This window comes from Indicator indicator, chromosome 11, assembly GCF_027791375.1.
Source record: "Indicator indicator isolate 239-I01 chromosome 11, UM_Iind_1.1, whole genome shotgun sequence".
Classification (NCBI taxonomy): Eukaryota; Metazoa; Chordata; class Aves; order Piciformes; family Indicatoridae; genus Indicator; species Indicator indicator.
The window spans coordinates 7,109,397-7,136,635 of NC_072020.1; the positions used below are offsets into that span (position 1 = coordinate 7,109,397).

The 27,239-nt window shown below is 39.4% G+C and overlaps 1 protein-coding gene across 2 annotated transcripts in view; it reads left to right on the forward strand.

The window, feature by feature from the left end:
- The window catches only part of RBMS3 (RNA binding motif single stranded interacting protein 3), a 688,691-nt gene that overhangs the window by 377,550 nt on the left and 283,902 nt on the right, over nucleotides 1-27,239 (forward strand). For both annotated transcript variants that reach the window (XM_054384815.1, XM_054384816.1), the window contains one exon: nucleotides 8,207-8,265. In XM_054384815.1, the coding sequence (XP_054240790.1) occupies nucleotides 8,207-8,265 (59 nt within the window). The remainder of the gene's footprint in view (nucleotides 1-8,206; nucleotides 8,266-27,239) is intronic.

Consider the following 27,239-nt stretch of genomic DNA (forward strand, 5'->3'; position numbering starts at 1 on the left):
TTGGGTGACAGACTGGACTTTGATGATCCTTGAGGTCTTTTCCAGCCTTATTGATTCTGTGATTCTGGGATTAAAAAAAAACAAAAACAAAACAAAACAAAACAAAAAAAAACAACACCAAAACAAACCCAAACCAAACAAAGACAAACCACAAAACCCCAACCAACCAACCCAAAAAAACCCCAACAATACAAGTTTCCCCCCCCCCTCACTCCTTTAAAAATTAGAGTATACCTGACACTATCATTTGTGCCAGGCTACAGTAAACAACATCTCATTCTGTGAAGAGTTTCAGATCCCTAAGCTGTCTTTCTGGTAATGCATACTATCATTATGCAGAACATTTAGCAGCACTGCTAAATGTCTGCAAACAAAAGTCACATCTTATGTTTTAAAGACATCTGAATTCTTGCAAATATGGAATAATTAGTAGCTGAAGATTTAATGATGGCCCAGAAAAAGGACTAAAGTGTTCTGCATGAAATCATAGTTATTAATTTGTGCATGAATTTCCTTTCCTATACTTAGCAACTGTAGAATATTTTGCTAATTAATTATTAACACTGGTTATTTGGCGTGGCAGAATTGAGGGAAAAACATAGCTTTCTGTCAAAGCTAAAATATAAATGTCAGAATTTTAATTTAAATAGGATATGCAATAACATAATCATGTTTTAAATAGCTTCCATATAGATACAATATGAATATATAGACCTAACTCAGAATAAACAGCATTTAGAATAAAACTGCAGCAGGAGCCAAGTGTCTGACTTGCAACAAACTGAGGAAAACAGAGTAAAATCTCAGGCTCTTATAGACAGTGCCACTTCAGGAAGTGCCCTGTCTTGGGTAGAAAGAGTGTGGCAAATACATGAACAGGATTTTAGCTTGTATCTACTGAAGGCAGTGAAAGAACTGCCTCTGGTTTTTGTAAGCTTTGAATCAATTTAACTTAATTTAAATGCACACCATTTTTATTTTTTTTTTTAATAAATTGGCAAGGAAAGGAATGAGGCTACAGGAAAAATTACCTTTGAACTACTGAAATGATAAACTTCTTGCAGGTGAGAAAGTTCAAGGTTTTTTCTATTTCTGAAAATTTAGTGTCTGTTTAAACGTCATTTACTTCTAATTTTCCTAGCTTAATTTTCCAAGTGCTGGAATCAGCCCAGGAAATCTCCAGAGCCAGGGCAACGAAGCTGGTGAGGGGTCTGGTACACAAACCCTATGAGGAGAGGCTGAGAGAGCTGGGGGTGTTTAGCCTGGAGAAGAGGAGGCTCAGGGGAGACCTCATTGCTGTCTACAACTACCTGAAGGGAGGTTGTAGCCAGGTGGGGGTTGGTCTCTTCTCCCAGACAACCAGCAGCAGAACAAGAGGACACAGTCTCAAGTTGTGCCAGGGGAGGTATAGGCTGGATGTTAGGAGGAAGTTGTTCACAGAGAGAGTGATTGCTCTTTGGAATGGGCTGCCCAGGGAGGTGGTGGAGTCACCATCACTGGAGATGTTCAAGAGGAGACTGGATGAAGCACTTAGTGCCATGGTCTAGTTGATTGGATAGGTCTGGATGATAGGTTGGACTGGATGATATTGGAGGTCTCTTCCAACCTGGTTGATTCTATGATTTCATATGGGACTCAGAGGGTTAAGTATGCAGATTAGTTTGAGCAGGAGATATGACTCTCTTTTTTGTTTTTCTTGCATTGTCTTGTAAATTCATTTATGACTTGAATGTGAGTCACCTTTGTCTTAGTGAAGATGAAGGTGAGCTGTGTTCCTCTGCTTTAATAGCAGCAGATTTTAGGGAGACTGGGAAGAAAAGCTAGCATTTTAACAGTGGAGAGAGATTTCAGCTGTAGGGGTTTCTACATGTTTTGAGAGGTTTCTTTACAGCATCTTCTTCCCTAGGTTGTTAAATGCAGTAGATTAAAGGCTCAGAAATGATCACACAAATCAGAGTTTTGAGTGAATTTCCCTTTTTGCATGTGTTTGGGTGTCTTAAGTTCGTGTGGCAGTGTATTCCAGGAATAAAATCTCTCTGATAAACTGAGCAATTCTTTCTGTACTTTAGGCCTTCATAATATAGACTTTTTTTTCCCCCTTCCCCAAATCCATGATTTTCCTAAGAGAGTCTGCTTTAAACAAAGTAAACCTAGTTATGCTCTTTATATATTAATTCACAAGAATGAAAGAGCCTCAGAGTTGCTTATCTAAATCCAATTACTCCTGGTCAAATCCTTGCCTGTACAAAAGTTCCCAAGTTAAAAGTATGTATTACCTAAATGCCCAGAAATGCAGACTGTTTTCACCTGGGTGAATTGTGCTTTGAGCAATATGTGAGGCCTTGAGTGAACCCTCACACTGGGGAGATAATACTTAGGCTCTGAACTTGGAAATTATATGTTAACTATTGGTTTGACTAAGCAAGGGAAAATTCTATGCACTTGTTGCTTGGGTTTAAGTTCTAAATTTAACATGGATTTAAAATATGCAAGCAGTAAGCAGAATTGGAAAAAAGCTGTTTTGTACATGCCCATGCACCTACAGCCTGGCCGGTGAGGGTGGCAGCATATGTGCAGCACTGTCAGGCAAATGATGAGAGACTCAGCCTGGCCAGTCTGGTGGCCATCCACAGGACTAGCTGTGACCAGCCCAAAGGCTGGCTTGAAGGACACATTAACACATACCTGTCTCAAAGGCTTTTGTTTTCCATAACAACATGGAAAAGCTGAAAAATTGGAGTGGCCCCTACCAGTCTGGACTCCTGGGAAATTCCTTCTTTGATTCAGCAGCTCTTGGGGTTGGCTGTCCCTCAGCAGACTTTCCACCTTTGACTTATCGCCTGCCAGCAATGGGGTGGGTGGCACCTGGTACCTTCCCTGTACCCCCAGCTTCCTGCAGGCAGAAGCAGAAATGGCTCATAATCCTTTGTATGCCATAAGACAGCAAATTCCACTCAGTTTGGGATTGATGTGGGCTGTGGGTAAGGTTCTTGCATCTTTCAAGTAGTATCTCCGTTTCAACAGAGGTTATCACGTAACTTCCCAGGAATGACCAGGTCAAGCCTGCAGCATAAGTGTTGATTGATTGACTGCCTGCAAGCTCTAGAAATGATCCACTGACAATGCAGCTTTGATGTATGTTAAGGCCTTTTTCTGAATTGCTTGCATCTTGCTTGAGTCTGCTGAGTAGTCAGAAAATGTGGGGTGCAGTGGGATGGAGCTCTTGACAGTGGTTTTTGACATAGGTCTGTAGCCGAGACTGAGCAAGGAGATTGCTTCTCTGTGGAGGGATTGCTTTATTCCTACCCATTATGCAACTGTGTGCATTACTGCTGGTTTTAGGTGACCTTTGTAATTTTAGTAGTTCCTTTCAGATGACTTGAACAGTGTCACTCCCAATCAATATATTCAAGAGAAGGTAAAAATGTTTATATTTGTAAGAAGGTATTTCCACCCCCAATTAGTGTTCTCTTGGAATGTAAGAACAGCTTGGCTGGGTCAGACAGGAATTTGTTTCAGCAGCTGTGGAGATGCCTGAAGTTAAAACAGGGACAACATGATGACTTAACTCCTGTGTCCTCTCCTGTTTTCTAACAGTGTGGGACTTCCAGGGCCACAAACATGTCTTTGCTTTTAATGTCATGACAGACTTTCCATCCTGAAAGCTATCTGATAGCTTTTTGTATAGATGCTCTCTGTGGGGCATCAGTGTGGAGTGTGGCAGTGAGTTTCAGAAGTAACTCTCTTTTCTGGGGAAGTAGCACCTTCTGCAGTTTTTCAGCCTGAGGATTTTCTTGACAGTCCTTCTGTGTTATGAGAAGAAATGAAGACAACCAGTCACCATCTCAATGCACAGACCTGCCTTAAGGAACTGAAGTTAGAACCTGCACGCTTGCTTCTGAGAGGGAAGCTCTTTCAAATGTCTAGCCATCAGCTTTCAAAGTAAAGTTGCTACCCAGAATATCATGAGAAGTGTGCCAATGGTTGAGTCAAACCTGCTGCTGTCATTCCTGCCATGCTGCAAAAATGAAAGTGCAAACTGGAGCAAAGTATTACAGGGCTTGAAATTAAGATTGCAGCCTGAGAGGCTCCCTGTTCTGGTTGCTGCTTCTGGGTTCCAGATTCATGGGTGCTGGCTTTTTTCTACAAGCATAGTGGAGAATGGGAGTTGAGTAGCTGCTGGGTTTGGTTTTCTGGGTTATGCTGGTTTTCTTTCCCCCTGTGTATTTCACTGTGTTTCTTCTGCAAATAGGCTCAGCTAAAGTAATCACACATTGTATTATTAGATTAATTAGATTTTTAGCTAAGGTAATTATGCATTGTGATTATGATATCTTATGTTATATTAAACTCTTATCTCTATCTCAGCTGTGAGTTATGTGTGTTATTTTTCCCCTCACTTGTGTGTTGTGGGAGCAGGCAGGTTAGCCCTTGCACTGCACTAAACCATTACAAAGTGTAATTAAATACAAATGATGAAAAGAGTTTGTAGGTGTTTTGTTTTTTTGTTTTGGTTTGGTTTTGGAAAACACCATGTAAACAATTTTATTTGTGCTCACTCTGCATTTAGTTAACACTTCTGGAAGAACGTATTGAAAACCAACAGATTGTGTCCATGGAAATCTTTTGAGTGGCTATTTCAGTTCAAAGGTTCAGTAGACACATTCTGGAGGTAGCCATCTCCTGGATTCATTACAATGTATTCCCCTGGATACTGTGATGCAGTAGGTTATCCTTAAAGATACAGTCATTATGTTGGAGGGTTGGTAATAAGGTATTGAAATGAGCTCAATTCCACAATTACCTTTTTCTAGCTGGAATTTTTGATTCAAAAGCTTTCAAAGAATAGTTCTGTGCTCCATAACCCACGAGAAAATTCAACAGTGCTCAGGTTTTTTCATGACAGGCAAACCATACCTGATCCTGTTTAATGATATCAGTAATTTGTAGAACAGCAGTGTGTAGGCTGTTGAATTTTACAGTAGTTTCCATGTAAACACAAGAAAACAAAAAGCCAGTTCTTTTGATCCACTTTTTCCTTATTTCCCTGGATGTTTCCCATTGAAGAATACATCTTTGGTGTTTCTGGGTGAATCAAATCACAATTACAGGTGGCACAAACAGAAAGCTGAACAACTTTGGAGAGAACACATGAAACCACTGTCCACACAAGCAAGGAAGAAATATGATTGCATTTGTAGGAACTTAAATACCTTCCTGATTTCATGTAACACACAAACATTCTTCATCACAACTAGCCTTCTGATTACTGTAAAATAATTCTTGATATATTTAGGAAAAGAGTGTCCAAATTAATTCCAACTACTTTCTTCTGGTAGTGCCCAAGGTTTTTAGCAGTGGCTTTAAACTGCCTGCCTATTGCTAATTGCCTATAATGGTGTTTATTTTTGTGGTGTCTCTGGCCACTCTGATGTCTGTTTTTGTAAAGGTGAAGGTGTGCACGGAACTCACACGTGGGAGGAAACCTCTTCTGAACTGAACAGAATGACTTCTTTGAGTAAAATCTCTGGTGTAACTGTTTGCAGGATCACAGTATGTAGGAAATAACTCGGGGAAATCTGTAATAAAAGCAGTGGAACCACAAGTGCCTGCCTCTGTTGGCAAGAAATGTTAACTTGTAGCTCTTACATGGATGAAACAACATATCAATTCATTAGGAGTGGCTTGACTGCAATGGATGCTAGGTGTTAGTTTTGGTTGGCGGAAGTTTATGTAGGAGTTGTGTTTTACTTGAGGTTGTTGTGGTTTAGCCACTGATTTTTGTTGAATTCTTTTTCCATACATCTGTCAGAGGCCCTTTACTGTAGAAGGCAGGCATGTCTTTGCATGTTTTTCATGCGTTTTATTTTAAATCTAAATCAATCTAATAAGTGAAGATGCACCACCCTGGGCCAATTTCCTGCTAGATAAGTTGGCCCACTGAACAGTCATAAATCATGCTGGTAAGGAATTTGGCTTTGCTTTCTTAAGATACCTGCTTTAATGTCTTTGAAGCCAAAGTCAACCTCGGGTATTACCATGAATTACAAAATGAAGTGGGATGTAAGTGAGTATAAAGGCCCCAGTTCTGGAACCTGACACCTCAGGCTAGAAAAGCATGTGATCCTCGTGGTTAACTTTGAATCTGTTCTGTATGTGTTTGGAGTGGAGCCTGCTATGGCAAAATAGATGCACAACTCCCTGCCTGTGTACCCATCATGCTTGAGTGTACAACAGATTACACCTGCCTTCAGAGCACAAAATCCTGACAGAGCCAGCCAAAAGGCAGGGAGGCTGTCTTGTATGGTTATTTTGCTTCTTAAAGGATGGCAGGGTTCAGACTCAACTTAGATTCAGATTCTGCAAACTATTAGTGCCTTTAGGTCAGTTTCCCCTCCTCCCAAGTAGTTTCAGTCTGAAGTAAAACAAAGGGAAACTATTTTTCCTCCCCAGAATGAAAGGCAAATGGAAACAAATGCTTTTGTGGGTTGTTGGGGAAAGGAAAAACAGAGAAATGGAAAGTCTCACTTTTCATCAGTCACAAAACCAGAGTGAAGAGAGATGGAGAGACAGCAGCCTTTATCTAAAGCTGAGAAACTCATCAGGCACAAAATTGCCTCAAATCTTCTTTGCTGATGCTAAAGAGTATGTTTAGGCAGGCTGTTCCCAGCCTTTCCCATTGGTGCTGCTCCCCCTTTATATTTTAAGTCTTTGCTGGGTCCAAGATTGAAACTTAAAAGTCATTTCTGCCTGTGAGTGATGGCTATCATGATATCTTTGGCTGTCTCATTGGGTTTTTTGGTGGTTTTTAGTTTGTTTGGTTTTGGTTGGTTGGTTTGACTTTTACTTATTTTCCCCTTTTTTGTTTTGTTTTGTTGTTTTGTTTTTGTGCAAGCTTACTGAATATGTTTACAGACTGATAAGACAGTGGCCTTAAATATATGGTACTGTGCTCTAGCTGCCCTTTGAGTCCTTTTCTGTATGGTGAAACAGGAGAGAGATTTCCTCCTGGGGCAGGGAAGGGAATTGCAGCAATGTCTTCCACATCCAGGTTTCTGGACTTTTTTCAAGTAGAACTCACTGACACCAATATTTTACTGCTTTTAATAAATAAAAATTGGCCTACCACACGTTTTGGTGATTTGTAATTGGTCAGCTGTTGGTTTCTTTACTCGAGTGTTGCTTTGCCATTAGAAGATACAATTCTATTATAATCTGTTCCAGTAATATGTCCTTCATTGATGGGGAAAGCTGCATTCCATGGAAGCTTCTTCCAAATGAAAGGCCAGTCTAACAGCAATGCCTTTTAAACAAAAGACCTGAGAAAGTGTATTTTAGAGGAAGTTCTATTCAGTGAAGCACATACCAAGACACACAGATGACTTGAGAAATATAATTATTTTCCTTATCTTCCTGAAGTCTTACATTCAGCCATAAATGCCATCTTCTGTGATCTTTTACCAGGGTTTTATGATACCTACTATTAAATCTGCATTTTTAGTTTTAACCTCTGTGAGATAAAGACAGATCCCTATTTTATGGTCTAATTGCTTAATACCACAATTTTAGCTGCCCAAATTCTTTCTTCATCATGCTGAGTCTATCAAATTGCAGTCCAGTACCATGCTGTCTATTAAAGGCAATATAAATTCAAATAACCAGTAACATTCATCTTCAAAAAAGATGGGAAATGCACATTAACCTTAAAGCTTCTGTTTATCCAAAGCAGTTTAGAGTTCATATGCACACAGATGGATGCATGCAGGAGCACAGTTGTGTGTGTGTTTGTGCATGCATGTAAAAAATATTACCTTAATTCCTGCATTTTTGTGTTAATTCTGGAGGAATCTGGTCCACCTGTATTACAACAAACCTCATTTAGGAGTTAAAATTGACAAGAAAAAAAAAATTCAGGTAAAGCTAATTAATGTAACCAAAGAAATATCTTTATTAGCAGTGATATCCTGAAATCCTTGCCATAACTGGGATTTATTTTTTTTGCTGGCTGTGTAGCACAGTGGCCAAGAACTCTGAAAGCATTTGTTGAACTGCAGTGGCAGAAGGAACCTCTCCAGAAGAATCAGGCAAACGTTTTTCAGGAGCTCTAGATCTCTTGCTAGTATACGTGTACAACAATGATTATGTGCATGAGTAAATGTAATAATATGTATTCCTATTTTTTTTGTTGTTGTTTTTTTCTCCATAGGTATGGGAAAATTGTATCCACAAAGGCAATTCTCGACAAAAACACGAATCAGTGCAAAGGTATGTGCAAAACATCTGCCCATGTGCTCATTGTCTGTTGGAATGATTGACTGGTGGCTTGACTGCCAAGGCTTTGGCTCCCAACTGTGCAATCAAATGGTATGTGGTGTATTACAAACATATTTAATAATGCTAAAGCTTTGAGCTGTGTTTCCAGTAACACTGCTCATTAATTTTTTTCATTAACAAACAAAATGAAAATCACAAATCAGAACAAGTATCAAATTGCTTCAGCAGAAAAGTAAATTACCTTCTAACCACATAGTGCTGTCTGATTTGAATGATACCATCAGTGATGCAAATTGATTTCCTATATAAAAATGAGAAACCTTTGGGAAAAGTTTCCCAAGCAAAACCTGGTTTAATTTTTCTGTTTTTATGAAATTCTGGCCTATGCTATTAGAAGAAGAAAATATTCTTTATGACACAGAAAGATCTATGAGTTGCAATATCAGGATATAAAAATGATTCCTCTTACAGTTCAGTGTTGTTTTGGTTTTCTGCTAATGTGTGAAAGCATTGTTTGTAGTGAATTATAGGCTGTTTTTGTGTGTGTGTGTATAGCTACATTTGCCTAGGTAAATGTTTATTAACATGTCTAGTCAGAAGAGCCATCAAGTCTATGGGGAAGAAGCTCTACTTTAAAATGACTGTGACTTTATGCTAGTGATAGACAAAATCCTTTTGGAGTGATTTCTTCTGATAAGAAGTATGTTCTGGGTGGCCTTTCTCTATGAGTTAGTACAAATAAAAAGTGTTGCAGTACAGCAGTATCTCATGAGGATCCAAAGAGAAGCAGCAGGGGAAATCTGAGGAAACTGCATGAAGGGGCAAAATCCTTGCAGTTGTACCAATGATGTTTTGCAGTTTGTGCCTCTTCTGTTGCCTGCCACAGCAGCATTCATTCACCAGTCAGGAGAAATAAAGGCTGGAATACTGCAGTTCTAATCTTAGAAAACAGCACCAACCTGATGGGTCATGGGCCATCAGAACTAGAGGTACTGCCCTGTGCTTGCTGGACATGCATTTTCTTTCCCTGCAACATGGTTCCAACCACTCCTGATCACATCTCTCTGTCTATATTTCTTTGAATATTAAACCAGGAACAAGACCTGATTTGGTTTAATTTTCTTTGCTTGCTTGCTTTTTGTTTTGATTGTATTATGAAGGCATACCTTCATGGGAAGATGGGCTGGGCCAAGCGCCAGAAAGCCCTGGAAGAGTGGTCAGGGAGTCCAGAGGTGAATGTCAGGAGATTTGAATGTTGGAGGCAGAGTGCAGCATGAGGAGCTGTAGGGAGAGAGGAATTTGCAGCATGATGGAGTTAGAGAGATGCTGTGCCTCAAATGGGCTGTGAGTTCATTTAACAGGGTATAAGAGAGCTGCTTGGGCATAGAAAAGGATTTAGGGTAGGAGCACTTGGGGAGAGCACTCTGGGGCATGAAGGAATTGGAGCTTAGGCTGGAGAGGCCTGACCAGCTGAAGTGAGGAAGGAGAAATAGGAAGTTTGGGATCAGCTAGGTTGTTGTTACCCTGGGGCCATTCCTTATTGTCTTATACTTCAAGTAAGATCTTACTGTGAGGAGGGGGACATATGGGTCATTGTCCTTCTGCCCACTACCATACAAAACTGAGGTGTTCTCTCGTGTGCCAATTCCATCTGAAATGGCAACACAAATCAAGTTGGATCTGAACAAGGCTGTGTGTTGAATCATTAGGTTAAGTCCACGAGAGTGATCAAAATTCAGTTTGCTTCCATTGTCATCAGTAAACAAAGAAAGGAATTGTGTCGGTGTGAGCTGAAATTCCCCCCCTCCCCCACCGACAATAACCAGGCTAGCCCAGTCTGGAAGCAAATGAAGGCTGTATTTACAAGCAGATGAAATGCAATGAATATGTACAAATATACAAAATTAACAACACTTACAAATATATACAATCAACAGAAAAACACAACCAAGCTCCCTTTGCTTCCCCCCCCCAAGGGGACCCTCCCAAAGGGGCCTCCCTCTCCCAGGAGCTTCCCCCCCAGACCCCCCTGGACAGAGAAGCAGAGTTAGTTAAGCAGAAAGTTGTTAACTTAGCTGCCAAGGTCAGTGTGTTATCTTCAGCCAGAAGAGAAGAAGAAACAGCAACCAGACAGCCCAGCAACTGCCCCCACTGCCGAACGCAGAATGTGCAGAGTGCCTACTTTGTTTTGGGTAATAGTTCTTAAACATTTCTATCTATCCAATGGAAGTGTTTAGAGCAATCGTTATTTTGCTTTCTTACACCCAATAGTGACTTATTTACATTCTTTCACTTTCTCTGTTCTGAACTTTGCAAGGAAAAATTAAAAAGACAGTTTCAAACCACCACAGGAATGTGAAAGGATTGTAAAGAACACAAATGGTAACATTTTGAGTAGGACAGACATCTGGCTTTGGTGTTCCTTACACTGTAGTTAGCTTTGAGATCATTGTAGTAGGGACCATGTAAGAGTGAACTGCAATTTTGTAAAAATCTGCTTTCGTAGTGTTGTATTACAATGTAGGGCAGAAATATTGGCTTGTGTCTTCAAAGATGGATCATAAACATAATTTGATTTATTAACAGTGTGCTTCGTGGCATAATAAGAATAGACATTTCACTGCTTTAAATGCTGGGTGCAATTTCCTTCTTCAGCAAGGCTGCCAATTAAAAACAAACAAACAAATAAACTAAAAGAGCTTCCCAGCAATCAGAACTGGAAAGAAGCTGAGGAGTCCAGGACCTACCTTGCGGCATGTTCACAACCTGCCAAAACCACACCTGCTGGTGTTCTGTAACCTTTGCTCAAAGACCTGCAGTGGTGGAGATTCCTTGAGTTCCTAAGGCAATCTGTGTGTTCCCTCTCCTCACTATAATGAAGTATTTCCTCATGTCTAACCTCAATGCAGTTTAAGCTGTTTGCTTATTTTCTTATCCACCATGAGCATGCAGAACAGTTTATTGCTTTCCTCTTTGCAGCACAAGTATTAAAAGCCTGCTTTGTGTCTGCTGTGTCTTATCCTCAGACTAAATACTGATCCTTTCCACTTTTTCCTTAAAGGCAATTTGTTTTAAGTTTCTCATTATATTGTACTTCACTGTTCTCTCACTAATTAGTGCACTTTTTTAATTGAATACCTTGGAGCCTGGCACAGAATATCAGACAGCCTAAGTCTTCCTGTTTTAAATAGCATGGAGAGGTTATTTTATTTGTTTTCTCTGTCTTCACATGACTTTCCTTGTCAGCACCATGCAGCTGCTTGCTCCCTCTCTTCTAGTGGAATGGCAGGGACAGTTGGAGGAGTAAAAGTGAGAAAACTCATGGGTTGAAGTAAAGACCATTGAATAAGTAAAAGCTACATACACAAGCAAGGCGAACAAAGGAATTAGTTCAGCAGTTCCCATCAGCAGGCAGGTGTGTGGCCATCTCCAGGAGAGCAGGGCTCTGTTATGTGAAACAGTTACTTGGGAAAACAAACACCATAGCTCCAAACATCCTCCTCTTCCTCGCCCCTAGCTTTATATGCTGAGCATGGCAATGAAGAATGGAATATCCCTTCGTTCAGTTGGGTCAGCTGTCCCACCTGCATTCCCTCCCAACTTCTTGTGCACCCACATCCTCTTCAGTGGTGGGGTGGTGTGAGAGGTGGAAAAGGCCTTGACTCAGTGGAAGCACTGCTTTACAAAGAACAGAAACATCCCTGTCTTGCCAATGCTTCTTTTCAGCAGAAATCCAAAACATAGCCCCATTATAGCTACTATGACAAAACCCCCAAACTAAATCTCAGTCCAAACCAGCACCCTGCTCTTTGTTGATGTATCTGGGTAAATAACTATGTATTTAAAATACAGATACGTTTCTGAGGCACAGGGTGTTGCAAGAGAGCAACAGTGCTGATTTATGCTAAGAGATTGTCTGCAGCCCCTGGTTCTGTTACTCTTTTCTCCAGTGCTGCTGTCAGCCAGGCATTCCTTACTGTGTGCTCTGCACTGTGCACTGTTGATGATTCTGTCCTAAGGCTAGTACTTTTCATTTGTCTATATTGAATTTTCCTCTCTCTCTTTTTTTTTTTTTTTTTCTTGGCTACTTGTAAATTTGCTAAGATTATTCTAAAATCTTAAGTCTTCAGAGTGCTTGCAGCACTTACCTCTTTAATATCCTTTTCACAGTTAATAAATGATTTCTCTAATCCATTGGACAAGATAATTTGGAAAAGACTGACAGATCTGAGCAAGCTTTCTGAAGACATTATCTCAGTACATCAGGTAGTGCAACACTGAGCCATCCAGAATTATTTTAAACAGAATCTGCTAATCAGCTTGGCACCTACAGGACAGCAGCTTTAGCTAGATTGTATTTTCCCCATCTGCTCAATTTCTGAAAGGCAACCAAATTTTAATTAAAATATATTGTGTTTACTTACCTGTAAGACTAGTTATCTACCTCTGTGTGGAAGTATGTGACATTATTTATTCTTGCTAAATCCATGCTGAATGGCTCTAATCACCTCTTACTTTTGAGGGTCTGTGAATGGATTTATGTGATTATTTATATGACTATTAGCTTTAATATTCTTTTCCAGAAGTCTCTCTAATAAACTGGAGCCTTCAGCCATTCCTTAAAAAAAGCACCAAAACCCCACCAAAAGACCCCAACCCAACCAAACCCAGAGGAGCAAAACCCAAGGCAATTTCTTTGTTCCTTACTTATGTATCTCACCTTGTGCAAAGTATAAGGTATTTTGATAAATGAACTCACCATCTTTTAATGTGTGTTCAGTGCAGTAGGGTGGATTAAGCTCAGGGAGATGACAGAGGAAGTGATTGGTGACTTCACAGTCTGTTTTGACACCATTTATGTATTGGCTAAGGTATAGACTAGAGCTGAAAGTGAAAAATGGTTAATATAGCAAAGAAATTATTTCAGATACCCCATGTAACAGCAGCTCTCTTAAAAGAGATTACTGCTTAGCAAGCAGGGTTCAGTTTCCTCTTGGAAAAATGAGGAAAATACTGCAATGGACTTGAAATCATTCCTCCAGTATTCCTCAGATTTTCAAGAAGATAGCCACTACATTCCTGTTGTGCTAAGGAATAGTGCTATGTGGGGATTTCTCCCTGGTATGAATTAAGCAGTCAGGTCTGAAGTAATAATGTATGCTGCAAGGGAGTTCGCTAGGGAAACCTTTTGCCATAACCTCTCATTTTCAGACTGCTCTTTGTTGGTGGCATAACTATGTGAGACAGAGAAGCAGCAACAGTCACCCCTAACAGTACAATATATAAAGCAAAGCAAGCACAGTTATGACAAAATGGCCAGAAATCACTGAACAAAGCAGGGAACAATCACATATGGAGAATAATGAAAAGCAGACACAGGATTCATTCAGATGTTCAAACACAAAAACCCTAATGAACAAATCAGAGTTTTGGCTGCTTTTGCTTTTTCCCTTTCCCTCCCCTCTTTCTCTCTCCTCCTTGTGCATTTTCCTTCTGGGTCTACTGTATTTGCTAATTTAAAAAGTAGGGGAAATGAAATAAAAGAAACCATTCAAGAGAAGCGTTAATCTGAAACATTTAGACTCTTCTCTTTCCAGCCCTTGCCCTCCGCCCTCTCCAGACTGGCTTGCCTTTGATAGACCTACGTGCTTAGAGCCAAGGGAATGAGTAATGGCTCTTTCACAGTACAGTTTCCATACCTCATAGCAATGGAATACAGAACAGTTAATCTGCCAAATACACAAGCCCATTTCTTAGAGTATGAATTACTGTCATCTGCATCTGCCCTTGCAGACACTTTAATTGCCTACATGCAGATTTACTTCCTGGTTTAATCAGGAGCTCGTACCGTTTTAAGCTTTTTTGCTAGGACCTTGGTGATGAGCAGGGGAGAAGGACTAAAAATCTGAAATCCCACCTTTGGGAGTTGTTTTTTTCTTAACAAATAGAACCTATGAATCACATTAATGTGTGGGATACAAACACTTCTTCGTTTTACATATATTTTTTCAAACCATGCATGACTTGATTTGTTGAATAGCAGTGTTTGTCTTAGGAGAGAAGTGTGCCTGACATGATGAGGGGAGCTATAGAGACTCCATTTATGATTTTAATATTTCATTACAACATTTTTCTTGCTGAGAAATCATCTATTGAATTTTAAAATATAAGAAGTAGGGGTACAGTCATGAGGATTGCAGTGAGTTGGTGATGCAAAAAATGCCATGAGGTCTGTCTGTGTTATTGTGCCACGCTTTTAGACCAGAACTTAAAACTTACCATGACCTGTTTTATAAATTAAGAGTTTATTTGTGTAACACCAATGGGTAACTGAAGGCTTAAACACAATCACAGAATGTTAGGGGATGGAAGTGACCTCAAAAGATCATCTAGTCCACCTCTGCCAGAGCAGGATCACCTAGAGTAGATCACACAGGAAAGCATCCAGGTGGGTTTTGAGTATCTCCAGAGAAGGAGATTCCACAACCCCCCTGGGCAGCCTGTTCCAGTGTTCTGTCACCCTCACAGTGAAAAAAAATTTCCTCATGTTTACATGAAACTTCCTATGCCTCAACTTCCACCCATTGCCCCTTGCCCCTTGTTTAAGTGTTGCAGATATTTGTAATGGCACAATAAAGCAGTGCTTCCTATCTCCCAAAAGGAGATAGGACACTGCCTTGTGTCACTTATGCAAGTCATCTGCTTAAGTTTGTCAGCATCTAATGCACTGGAGCTTGTTAATGAGCTGGAGACTTCTGCTCTGGTGTTATGATAAACAAAACTTACAAACATGTAGTAGATGTATCTTGGGGTCTGTGTGTTACACCAAATACTTTGATAACTTTAAATGTTGGAAAGTAATCCTTTCCACATATTCTGTGAAGACCAAAGGTTATGTATGATTGTATGACATCACATATTTTCACTTTATTAATTCCTATTCCTACTCTTCTTGAGATGGCACAATTTGGTTTGTGACTAGCAACATGAAGCAAGGCTACACAAAATAATAAGCTAGTGAAGAAAGAGCTAAGCTGCGTAGAAAGCTATTTAGTTAATGCATTTTGTTTATTGGGAATGAGCTCAAATCACAGTTATAACAGTGCTGTGTTATTTATGATTCTCAGAACTGCCACTTTGAGAGAAAAAAAAACCCAAACCAAATCCCTCCAAGCAGGTCTGTGCCTGAGTGTAAGCTGTTCACACTAGGAGGACGTACACAGCATGCGTCAAGGGGAAACAAGATCCTGGTGAAAGTAAATAATTTGTAAAACAGACGTATTTAATTCTGAAACTCTATACTTGGGTAACAAATAAATCAATCCTATTGCTGCCAGTATAGACAATAGAAGTGATTTTTTTTTTTTTCTGCATTGGTTTTCTGGTTTGAAATTTTATTTTCTTTTAATCTGTTCCAAAGTTCTATAAATCATGGCATAATAGTTTGGAGTTATTAGAAGTGTAGCAATATGGATTATGTTAATTCATGCTTTCTGACAGCCTTCTGTCCATGAAGACTGGGTAGATGCTAGGTGTGAACAGGCACTCAGTGAGTTTTATCTGTGACTCTGCTGATCCATCTCCCTACTGACCTGTACCGGCCCCAAATGATCTGATCCTTCTGGTTTCGTATCTCTTGAACAGGGAGCACAAACTATTCTGAGCTCTGCTGGTTTTACAAACCACTCAATAAACCTGCATCTCCTGAGGTAGAAGGACAAAGTTCTTAGCATTGTCACAAAGTTCTCATTTCAAAGCACTAAACAAAATATAAAAAAGCAAATTTGCTATGCTAAGGGTTTTAGTACCAAGAGATATATTTAAGCAACGTCAAGTTAGTTGTTTAAAATTTGTAAATGCTTGGGGGGTCTCTTTGGTGTTTTGTTTTGTTTTGTTTAAAACTTTAGTTTCACACCTGTGTATTTTCTAAGTTAAGGTTGAGATTTTAATTTTTTTTCCTGTTTGTGTCATTGTGTAGCCACATGAGAGTAGGAGCCAAGACTTTAGGAAAAATACCTAGAGGAGATATCTAAAGACCCTAAAGGCAGGCATATATTGCAATAAATGGAAAAGAACTGCCCATAAGAAACCATGAGGTTGTTCACTTACCAAAGAAGGGTTGTAAGTTCACGCTCTGCCTTACCATGTCAAAGCTTCTTTGATCTGCAGGCTCATGAACTATGATGCTCTGTGAATCTGACCATTTAAAGAAATTACCAGAAACTAGATAGAGGGGAGGAAAAAAGGGGTGTGTGTGTGTGTATATTAAATATATATATATAGTTGTCTCCTTGAACTTACAAGCTGATGTGTTTATGAATGTTTAGGTAATATAAAGAAGCAATGGCACTCAGTGTGAGTGCATTATGCCATTGGGTGAACTGTTTCCCTGGCACCTGTTGGGCTGGCATTCCTGACTGCATCTAAACAGTGCTGTCTGAAGTGAGCCCTCTATAAATCACTTATTGAGTTTAAAGCCAGGTTCTCTACAGAGGAAACTCCTTTCTAATTAGTTCCTCAGACACTTTCTTTGCAATTAAGAAAACTATTTCCTGGGTCGTTATCTTTTTATAAATGAACTCGTGCTCTATTAAATATTTTCTGTAAAGAGCTCAAGTATTCTGTGACATACCTAATCTGTGATTATTCTTAAGTTTTGGCTTCCAAAATTTGTAGGCCCATGTTGCTTGCAAATAATTGATTTATGTTTGTTTCCTTTCAGAGAAGTAAAAAAAGCAAAATTTTCATTTGTACACAGTGATTAATGTTTTGATTCTTTGGTCTGTATAAAGCTTCTCCAATAGTTTGTCATGCGATTGAAGTGCATTTTGGGACTGGGTAATGCTGGTAGGCTCTTAGTGGTCTTGGCACACTTGGAAATATTTACTTGATATCACAGAATTGAACAGAAGAGGATTTTTTTTTCTTCCTCTTTGAACAGCAGCTCATTATCAGCTGTGTTGAAAGCTTGCTTGCAATGCACTGGCTTTTTCAACTGTCTTGCAGAATCACTGAAACTTCCTTTTATCTGATGCCATGATACAGCATCTCATGTATCAGGAAATCTGTTTGGCCTCTGGTTGCTTGAAGGCAGGTCACCTCTTCTAAAATCACTGATACTCTGCTGAGAAGTTGGTTTCTCAAAAGTCTCAAGTCATTCAGTGAAGCAGGTGACCTGTGGAAACCCACGGACAGAGGAGGACAGTGCCTGGCTCCATAGTTTTGCTGGAGTTAACTCCATTACACTCTCTCAGAATATACAGCATCTGTAAAAACAAACACACACTTGATGTATTGACAATTTGATAATAATATCAACAGACTTTGATTGAAGAGGGGTACACAGCAGGAACAATGGTTGTGAATCAAATCTGTCAATTATAGCATGACTTCATTTCTGCAGTACATCAGCAATCAAAGAAGTCACCATTGGCGTTTTCCCCTCTTAGGGCACATCCCTGGCTTTTGGTTAGAAGGGTAGAGCTCTCTCACTCAAGTGAATTAAGTAAATGTTCTCTTTCTTAGTAGACAATATACTGTGAAAGCAAAACACTAACAGACCATGCCATCATTTTAATTAAATCTGTTTTTCTGGGTATGTGAAGACTGGCTGTCTGGAGATGGAATGGGATTGCTAGAGTAGGAATATGTGTGTAGCACAGGAGAGTAGTCACCATCTCTGGCAATGAAGATGTAGCTCCCTGAACACTGAACAAAAAACCCCACCCACATCAGTTCCGGAGAAGAAAATAGTGGTTATTATTATTACTACATCTGTTTAGATTGTGGTAGCCATATAGCAATAAAGCTCTAGGTACTGACTGACAGTACAGAAAACAATTTAACTCTATAAACATTAATTAAAAGACAATCTTGTCCTATGGACTTTGCAGCTCAGTGCTTTTCAAAAGAGCAAGACCCACAATTACTTTAGGTACTTTGAGTAATCTCATGATTTGGAATGGAGTTGAATAACATGTTTCTGAAATGCTGAATTCTCCAAGAAAGAAAACCCCAAGCTGGTCTTTCAGCTCTCCTGAGAATATTCATACATTTGGATAACATTTAGTAAGCTTTTTCATCCCAGAATGCCTTGAGGAGAGCTAAATTTATGGGAGGAGGTCATGTTAGGGGTGGTAGAAACGACTCTTCTACTTGAGATAGTTTTTGTCTGACTGGGTCTTCTGGAGGACCAATGATCAGCTGATGTTTTCTTCCATTAGATGGCAGTGGTGTGATATGTGGTTTCTCTGGACCCCCAAATTACAAGTTTGAGTAATTTTTTATTTCTTTTTTTTTTTTTTTTCCTTTCAAACCCCCCTACGTGTCTTCATTTGCTTTATAATTTCAGAGCCTCCCAAGTTTTCAGTCTTGATTCACATACAACTTTACAACTTCACTGGCCAGTTTCAAGCAAATGCCACCAGAAGACTGGGACTTTTAACGACAAGAGTTAAATGTTTTCAGGAAATGGGCAGCTATGTAGAGTGGAGAGTTAGTGCTCCTGCAGAAGAAAACATGGGGTGGGTTTAGTTTTGCTTCATCAAAAATAACCACAGTAAGTCACCACTTGCTCATCTGTGGTGGTGCCAGAACCTGTGCTAGTTTTATGCAAAACAGGATTTGTGAGAGAGATGGATATTGGAGAGGAGGGTGGAAGCAGTAAGGAATGTGAGGATTAGTGTTATTACAACAAGTTGTAATGTTGTGCTTGGGATAGGATATGGACAGAGACAAGAAGGATGGCGTTCAAGTATATGACAGTCTGTGTTGACTTAATTGCTTGTGGAGGAGTTGTTTTATTCTAAACTAAAAAGGAAAGGAAAATTTACATACTTTTAATATCATCTCAACAAACTCTTTGAGCCATTGTTGCTTGTGGTGTTAGTTGTGGTGTTGTTGTTTGTTAACTTCTTAAATATGGAGCAGTAAACACCATTTATTTTTGAATGAATTGAAATGGAGTTGTTGCCCTCCTTAGCTTTTTATTAATTGAATATTTTTGCTAAGCTGCTTTCAGAGCAAAGGTTGCAGCCAGGAGGTGGGGGTCAATAGGACCTCCATTTAAATGTGTGTTATCTCTGTGTTAATTGCCTGCATATTTAACCAACCAAGCATGCCATTTTGTACAAAGTAAAGTTTTTTGTGGTCAACCTTTGATCACAAAACAGCAAGAAAAAAAAAATCTGAGTGACCCAGTTTGTCTGAGGTATCTTGATTACTCTTGTTAGTCACTTCAGCTTCTAGTAAAGTGCAGGTAATATTCCACATAATTGATGGAACATATCTTAAAATATGCCAAAGCTAAGGAGGAATCAGTGTTTAAAATGCTAGTGTATAAGTTTTGTTTATTAGTTGCACGTTATCTTGGTAGCTGTTTCCTTTTTTATAACAACCGATTTCTTTTCTAGTATAAGTAGTTATTAGAGAAGAAAGTCATGGAACAGACATTAAATATGACTTGAGTTTTGGAGACAGATACATATTGATAAGGTTGTGTGAATTTGAGTTTTTTACATTGGAAAGAATTCCATGTCCACTTCTTGCTATGCTCTTCTTTCTTCAGCTGTTACTGTAGAAATGTTCACATAGTCTCACTTCAAGGAGAGAGGTCTACGAATAGGGCTAGTCAGTTCCAAAGTAACATGAGGGAGGGGTTTTGAGGGAAAAATGTGTGGATAATTTCTGAAGTATATTCTTTGTCTTGCCATTTTTTTATTCCTTTTGCAATGATTCCTACTGTTCACTTTGCCTTTTAGAGCAAATATGGAGGTGACATTTCTATGGACACTTGAATAGGTGTAGTTTTATCATCCAAACCTGAAGTTTTCTTCTTCTGTATCGCACCACAGCGTTTATCTACATTGAGTTTCTTCTGCTAGTTTATTACCCAATCACTTAGTTGATTAAGATCCTTCTGTGGTTCTTTACAGTTGCATCCCCTGGTTGGTTTTTTTTTTTTGTTGGTTTTTTTACTCTTGAATAATTTTATCATCTCATTGCTTAGCCTCTTCTTGTCATTTAAAAACAGGTTGTGCGCTCTAGGTCCTGGCAAAGTTCCAGGTGGAAGTCTGTCCATGCCATTCCCCTCTTACAAGATCTTTACCTTTAGATCTTATCTTTTAAGCAATTGTTTATCCAAGAACTTTATGTATTAAGCCATGGCTACTTAGTTTCCTAAGAAATCTTTTGGGAGGGCCTTGTCAAGTGCCCTTTGGAGATCCAAGCAGACTGTATTAGCCTAATCCACAGGCTTGTTGATATTTTCAAAGAACTCCAGCAGACTGTGAAGCAAACCTACAAAAGCCAGGTTAATTCTTTGTATGTGTTGTATTTCCATTGATTTTATGTGTCCATAATTTCTGGCAATTTGGTACTAGGCTTTCAAACCCATAGGTACTGGATCTTCTCTGGGATCTTTTCAGGACATTGCTGCCTCCTTACCCTCCTAGTCTTCAGGCACAAAGGCAGTTTTAGAAAAGAAGCTACACAGCATTTTTGAGTGTGTGTTGTTAGCTGCTGCATCCTGGAGCTCTTTTCAAATGAGAAGGGTGAATACCATCTGTTGTTGCAATTTATTAGTGTTCATTTTTGTCAATTTGTCCCATAACCTCCTTTGTGGTCATTTCAAATTAAGAGTTACATCTGTTCTTCTGGGCTTCCTGAGCAGCTTTCCCTGAAACAGCACTTAAAAATGTGATCTTTGCATTACATCCTGTTTTGTCCAATCTGTGTAGGGTAATTAAGGTCCTCTGTGAGCTCTCTGCTTTCTGCCTTTACTGCTTTTCTGCGTCTTCCTCTGTGTGTTGCACTTGGTTTTGCCACCCTGGCAGGGTGGTGGTCAGTGGTAGCTCTCTAGTAATGATGAACTACTGTTCTTCTTATTGCTGGGATTCCAGTTCTTGCAGGTTCTGTGTTGTTCACTGCCACACTTAGCTTGATTATTTCTGCATCACCAGCACAGAGCTCTGTGCCATGCAAGTAGTTTGCTCAGTGCCTCACTTTTGCAGTCTTTCCACTACATGAGCATTTTCTTACTGTACCATATACTCGAGCTCACCCTTCTTGTTTCTTCAGTCTCACATTTAGTGTTTCAGTTGTGTTGTTGGCAATGTATTTGCTTAGATCTGTGGCTCCTTTCCACCCCAGCTTATCCACTTACATTCTGCATGCTGTTGCTTTGTTTGCAAGTGATCATCCTCTAATTTTCTCCAAGATTACCAGCACTCACATCTGTTTACCTAGTGAGATTGCCATCACTCCAGCCTGCTTTTTCCTTCTGATTAGCAACAAGTTCTAGAAGGACACTTTCCATGCAGCAAGATGCAAAGTGAGCAGTTCACTGCTAGGGAGCAGGAGCTGGAGGAGTGAAGTGTGGCTCTGTTGTATGGTTTATCTCCTTGGAAAATATGTGCTTGTTTGCCAGTGTGAGGCTGCATATTTGCATGCTAAAGAAAATAAAGTCATTCCAAAATGGGCTTTGTCAAATTAACCTTCAAAAGCACAACAAAGTGTTTTGGGAGTGCAGATAGAGCAGAGAAGTGGCTATGAAATGCTTCTCTGTAATTTTAACTGAAACTTATGACTATCACTCTTCATTGCATATTAATAAGGCTCATAAGAAAATGTGATTTTCTGATTATGATTTTACAGCCCCCTGTTCCCACTGTGTTTTTGGGAAGAGTGGAAGCACATGTTGCCCACAGCACTAAGTGAAACCAGAAATTTCATGTTGGTTTAGACAGTCTTTACTGACACTCTGCCCCTAGGTTTGACATTCCTGAAAAGGAGAAGAGAAATGGAATGCAAAAGGGAAGAAACTCTCTAGTCAACATTTGTTTTGAATTTAGGTACAAGCTTAAAAAAAGAAATGGAAAGAGAAGAAAAGAGGAATAAATATTTCTATAATTTCAGTGTAGGTCCACTTTAAGCTCAGAAACTCTGCTTGTTCTGTAAACCTCACATATACCTTTCATTCTATATGCTGCATCAATATCTTTGCACTGCTATTTTTATCTTGACAAAAAAGGATTTAAATGGGCAAAACTTTGCCATACAGAAATGTTTGGATTGGCATACAGAAAATTGTGCTGCTTCATTTATTTTACCAATTAATTTTATAAATTAGATAAATCCCCACATTCCTTCAGAAAAGAGAAGTAGGATCTAATGTTATAGCTGATCTCCTCACTGGTAGTGCTCAGTGCTGTAGATTGCAGATCTAGTTTGTGCTGTTCAAAACATTGTTAGAAAATGTCTGAGTGAGGGTAAAGGAGGCCTTCTATTTGTCTCAGCTGTCCTGTGCAGAACAGTGTTTTCATGGAGCTTGAATTATATATGTATGTATGCTGGAGCAGGCCTGGAGTTTCACTAAAATCAATCTTCTTAATAAGACATATGTCAGCTCTGATGCATCCTGGTGCTTTGAAGTTCGTTTTAGGACAAAGGATGCACAAATTTGCTATTACAGGACCTACAAATACTACCATTTATGCTGAGCCTATACCTCAGTACTGTTAGAAATATCACAGACCTCAGGATATATTTGAAAAGCTTCTTTCTTTTGCAGTAATGTAAAGGCAGCATCCCCAGGTCTGACCTGAGCATCTCCCCTATGAAGAGAGACTGAGAGCCCTGGGGCTGTTTAGTCTGGAGAAGAGAAGACTGAGAGGGGATCTGATCAATGTGTATAAGTATCTGAGGGGTGGGTGTCAAGTGGAGGGGGCCAGGCTCTTTTGAGTGGTTCACAGTGATAAGACAAGGAACAATGGGTTCAAACTTGAACATAGAAGATTTCAGCTCAACATGAGGAGAAACTTCTTTCCAGTGAGGGTGACAGAGCACTGGAACAGGCTGCCCAGGGGGGTTGTGGAGTCTCCTTCTCTGGAGACTTTCAAAACCCATCTGGATGCATTCCTGTGCAGACTACCCTAAGTGATCCTTATCTGGCAGTCGGGGTTGGACCTGATGATCTCTTGAGGTGCCTTCCAACCTCTGATATACTGTGATACTGTGACCTGCATGGAATTAATTTGGTCATTATGGCTAAACTCCATGTCCAAAATGTCTCTGTTGCTTCAGTGAAACCCTGACTACATGCTTAAGATAATAGTCGCAAGGAGTACGGGTAGCACTCACAAGGACTGGACATGACATTTCTGATATTTTTGTTGCCTGGCCTGCATGATTGTTTTAAACATATATTATTTGGATCTTTTGGATCACTTTTCAGATTTGGGGCTGAATCTGTGAATGTTTGTGAGCTACTCTCAAAAGTGGGACAGAGGTGTGCAATGTATTGTGCTTGCATGCCTCCAAACCTGTGGTGCTTTTAGTTGCCACAGTAACTTCTTGTTCTGATCTCACTACTATGCCTAAAGATGCATATGGATTCCTCTGTGTGATTCAAGTATATTTAGGTGATTATTTTGATGTGCAGTTCTGCAAATTCTTCTATGTGTAATGAGTGTGAATGCCTTCTTTAATTATTAAATTGAACTGCAAAATGAGTGTGCTCAGAGTTAATGCAGAAGAGAAGAGGACCTTTTGCTTTACAAGCTTCTGGGAGGAAGGAGGGTATTTTACACCAACTGGCAAAGAGCTTACAGGGCAGAGTTCCAAACCTTCAGAAAAAGTTTCCCACAAAGACTTTTTTTTTTTTTTTCTTTCTTAAAGTCATGCTGCAGGAATTGAGTTGGAGATATCACTGACCAAAAGGACATTTTTTCTGAATGAGCTGAGAACCAAAGGAAATGACTCTGGAGTTTGAAATACTTTTATTTCCTCTGTGGAAGATATCTGTGCAGCTGAAAAGAACCATTCTATCTGGCTGCAAGCCAAACTTATGGGAGCTGAGATTAGGAACTTCTATGGTTAAAATAGCCACTGAACAAATTGCTTCCAGTGTAAAGCCTCATATTTCCTGATAAAGCTACTGTGTTTAACCTTTTCTTCTTCTTCTTTTTTTTTTTTTTGTTGTTGTTGTTGGGGGTGGTTTTTGTGTGGTTTTTTTTTTTTTTTTTTTTGGTTTTGTTTTTTTTTGTTTTTGTTTCCCCCACTTTGGGTGAATGACCAAGTGCCCATTTTCAGGCACAAACTGTTTATCCAGTTGTGGCCCCTGCAGTGCTCTCAGACTGCCTGAAAAAGCATTTGCTGATTTTTTGCTTTTATGGAAGATAGGCAGAGCAAAACCCAGAACAAATTTAGAACAGGTTCAGGTGTTTCCCACACAAAACAACAAGAAAATTGTTATAAACAAGAAATCGAATTGCCAACTGCACTGTGGCATTTCCATCTTGTAGAGCTTCTTGAAGGGATGCTTTGTTTTCCTTTGTGATGGGGTTAACTGGCTTGCTTGGCCCCTTCATGAAATCAAAAAAGATGCAGCAGCAATAGCAGTCATGCCTCTGAACTGCCATATTTACTCCAAGTGCTAAACCCCAGTGTGCTGTGAGTAGAGTACAGAGCCTGGCTTTTCGGTGCTGTAGCAGGGACTCGCTAATCTGCAAAGTGACAAGTCCTTGAAATAGAATAATGCACTTCTACGTTTTTGTGTGTGGATGACCTTCCCTGCTGCCTTCAAACTGTTCTGCCTGTGGTAGGCAAGGGTATGCTAAGGATGGCTTGGAAGGGTGACAAAGAGAATCAGTGCTGGAATTGGGAACAAGGAGCGGGTCTGCTGATGCATCCTTAACACACTACGCTTGGGGCTGTGCTGTGCCAACCATTTCTGCCACTTCCCTGTGTGCCTGTCCCCCAGTGTGCAGGCGCGTCTCTTTTCTACATGTGAGCGCTTCCAAAGCAGAGCTTGTGTGACGTGTGGGTGTAGGCTGTATTTTGGGCAGTTCTTCAGGAGGATGTCAGCAATTGTAGTGCAGTGATAGGGCTGTGCCAGGATGTGGCCACATCTGCTCTTCTGTCCCCACCAGCACCATTCCTGGAAGGGTATCTGCCTTTGTGCATACTTTGTGTATCATGCATTAATGCCTTTGCAGAACCTGAATTTGAAAGTCCTAAATCAGGTGTTTCTGCCATTTCACCTAAGAGACCAATTCCCAAAACAATAAAACTCATTACGAGTAAGATTTTTTTTTCTTTCTTTATACTCAGCCTAAATTTTGCTTTTCCTAATTTAATCCCACTACTCTTCATTATCCTTCTTCCCTTACCTCTGGCACCACACTAATTAATCCATCTCCCTCTTTGGTTTTTACATTTTACCCTTCAATATTATAGTTCAATGTTAAAATGTGTTCCTTTTTTTCTTTTATTTACTCAGCCTGACAGATACATTTTAACTCTAGCAATCTTTCCTTGTGAAAGTGTTCCTGCTGACCTCTATTCAATGTTATTGTTTATCAGTGAGCAAACACTCCATTTTGTTTGCAAATTGCTGGTGTGAAAGTGATCAGAACAGGTTTCATTACTTCAGATAAGAGTGTGAGTGACATTATAAAGTGGGAATCTATGTATCAGTGCCCTTAAACTATTTTTCTGTGTTTTCTTTGGGGCTCTTTTTTTTTTTTTTTGAGTGAAATTGATCATAGAATTTTTTTTTTTTTTTGTGATCAGATTTCAAGGTAGAGTTTGACACTTCTTAAATATACTTAATAAGTCTTATTTAATAAATATTTAGGGCTCAAGTGATTTTAGTAATTAGATTATTTTTTAGAAAAAAATCAATATTATATTATGTGAGTGACCTAGCATGAACCTTTCAAAGAATCTCCACTTTCATGTCTCTCTTTTTCAATCAGTACAATCTCTGGAATGATTTCTAAACATTGTGAAGGCCTTTCTTTGCTATTCTGTTCTTTATTGGTAATACAAATAATAAGCCTCTCTCTTGCTTAATGATATTCTCTCATATATTTCTAGACAGCTATCACATCTACCTTCCCTTACTTTTTGTCCCTTTTATTATCATCTGTGTCCTAGATATATATACCCATATACAATATACCAGGTAAATTTAAGCAAATCACTAATAAAACAAATAGTCATCAGTCTTCTGAATCTTGACCAACCTCTCATTTCTTCTTTTCCTTCTACAAAAAAAAAAAGGCAGCTAAGATAATTTTTCCATTTAAAAGTCTGCCCTCCAGTTACAAAGGGAGCATAGGACCATCATCAATCATCTGAAATTAAATAAAAAACAAAACAAACAAACAAACCACTAGAAAATGAAGTCCAAGTCCCAGATGTTGAACAAATAAAGGCTGGAAAGAGCACATCCTTGTCATCTGGCAAACATGGTATATACTGCCATGAAAAGTAGAAACAAGCCACTTATTAGAGGCTGTGTCTCTTAGGATAAGTTGGCCAGGTCCTTCTGCAAAAAGTCCTGTAAATTATTGGCTGACAGTTCCACAAGGCTTTGTTTCCCTCAGTAATTCTATCAAAATGTTATCAGAGGTTTTCTGTCACCTGACAGAGGAAATCCTCTCTGGACCATGTTCCCATGGAAGATTGATTAGGAAAAAAGTTCAAGCTCTGTGAAATGGTGATAATACTACTTGAGGAAAATTGCTGCAGATCAATAACAAATACTAAGCAGGAAAATTAAGAGTAAGGAGTGCTTGAAATGATACTCTGAAGTCATGTATTTTTAGGTCTCACCTTAGAGATGATGAAAATCTCAGCTAATAAGCTCAAGCTGGAGAACTTTCATGAACAATGAACTACTGTTAGCTTGAGAGCTTATAGTTAGTAGACATGTGAAGTGATTTTCCACTGTCTATATTTAAATGGGTGAAGAGTAATACTAAATTATTAGTAGTCAGAACTTTCATTCCTTAAAATAGTTTAATGAATTTAAGATCTCCTCACAGGAGGTCTATTAGTCTGTTTTGAGGTCCTTTCCTGGAAACTGAGGCTACAAGAAGAAGAGGTTGTCTTTTCCACAGTCACAGAGTGAAGTGTTGGCAAATTTAGGATTCAACCTGACTTTGCTGTCCAGGTGCATC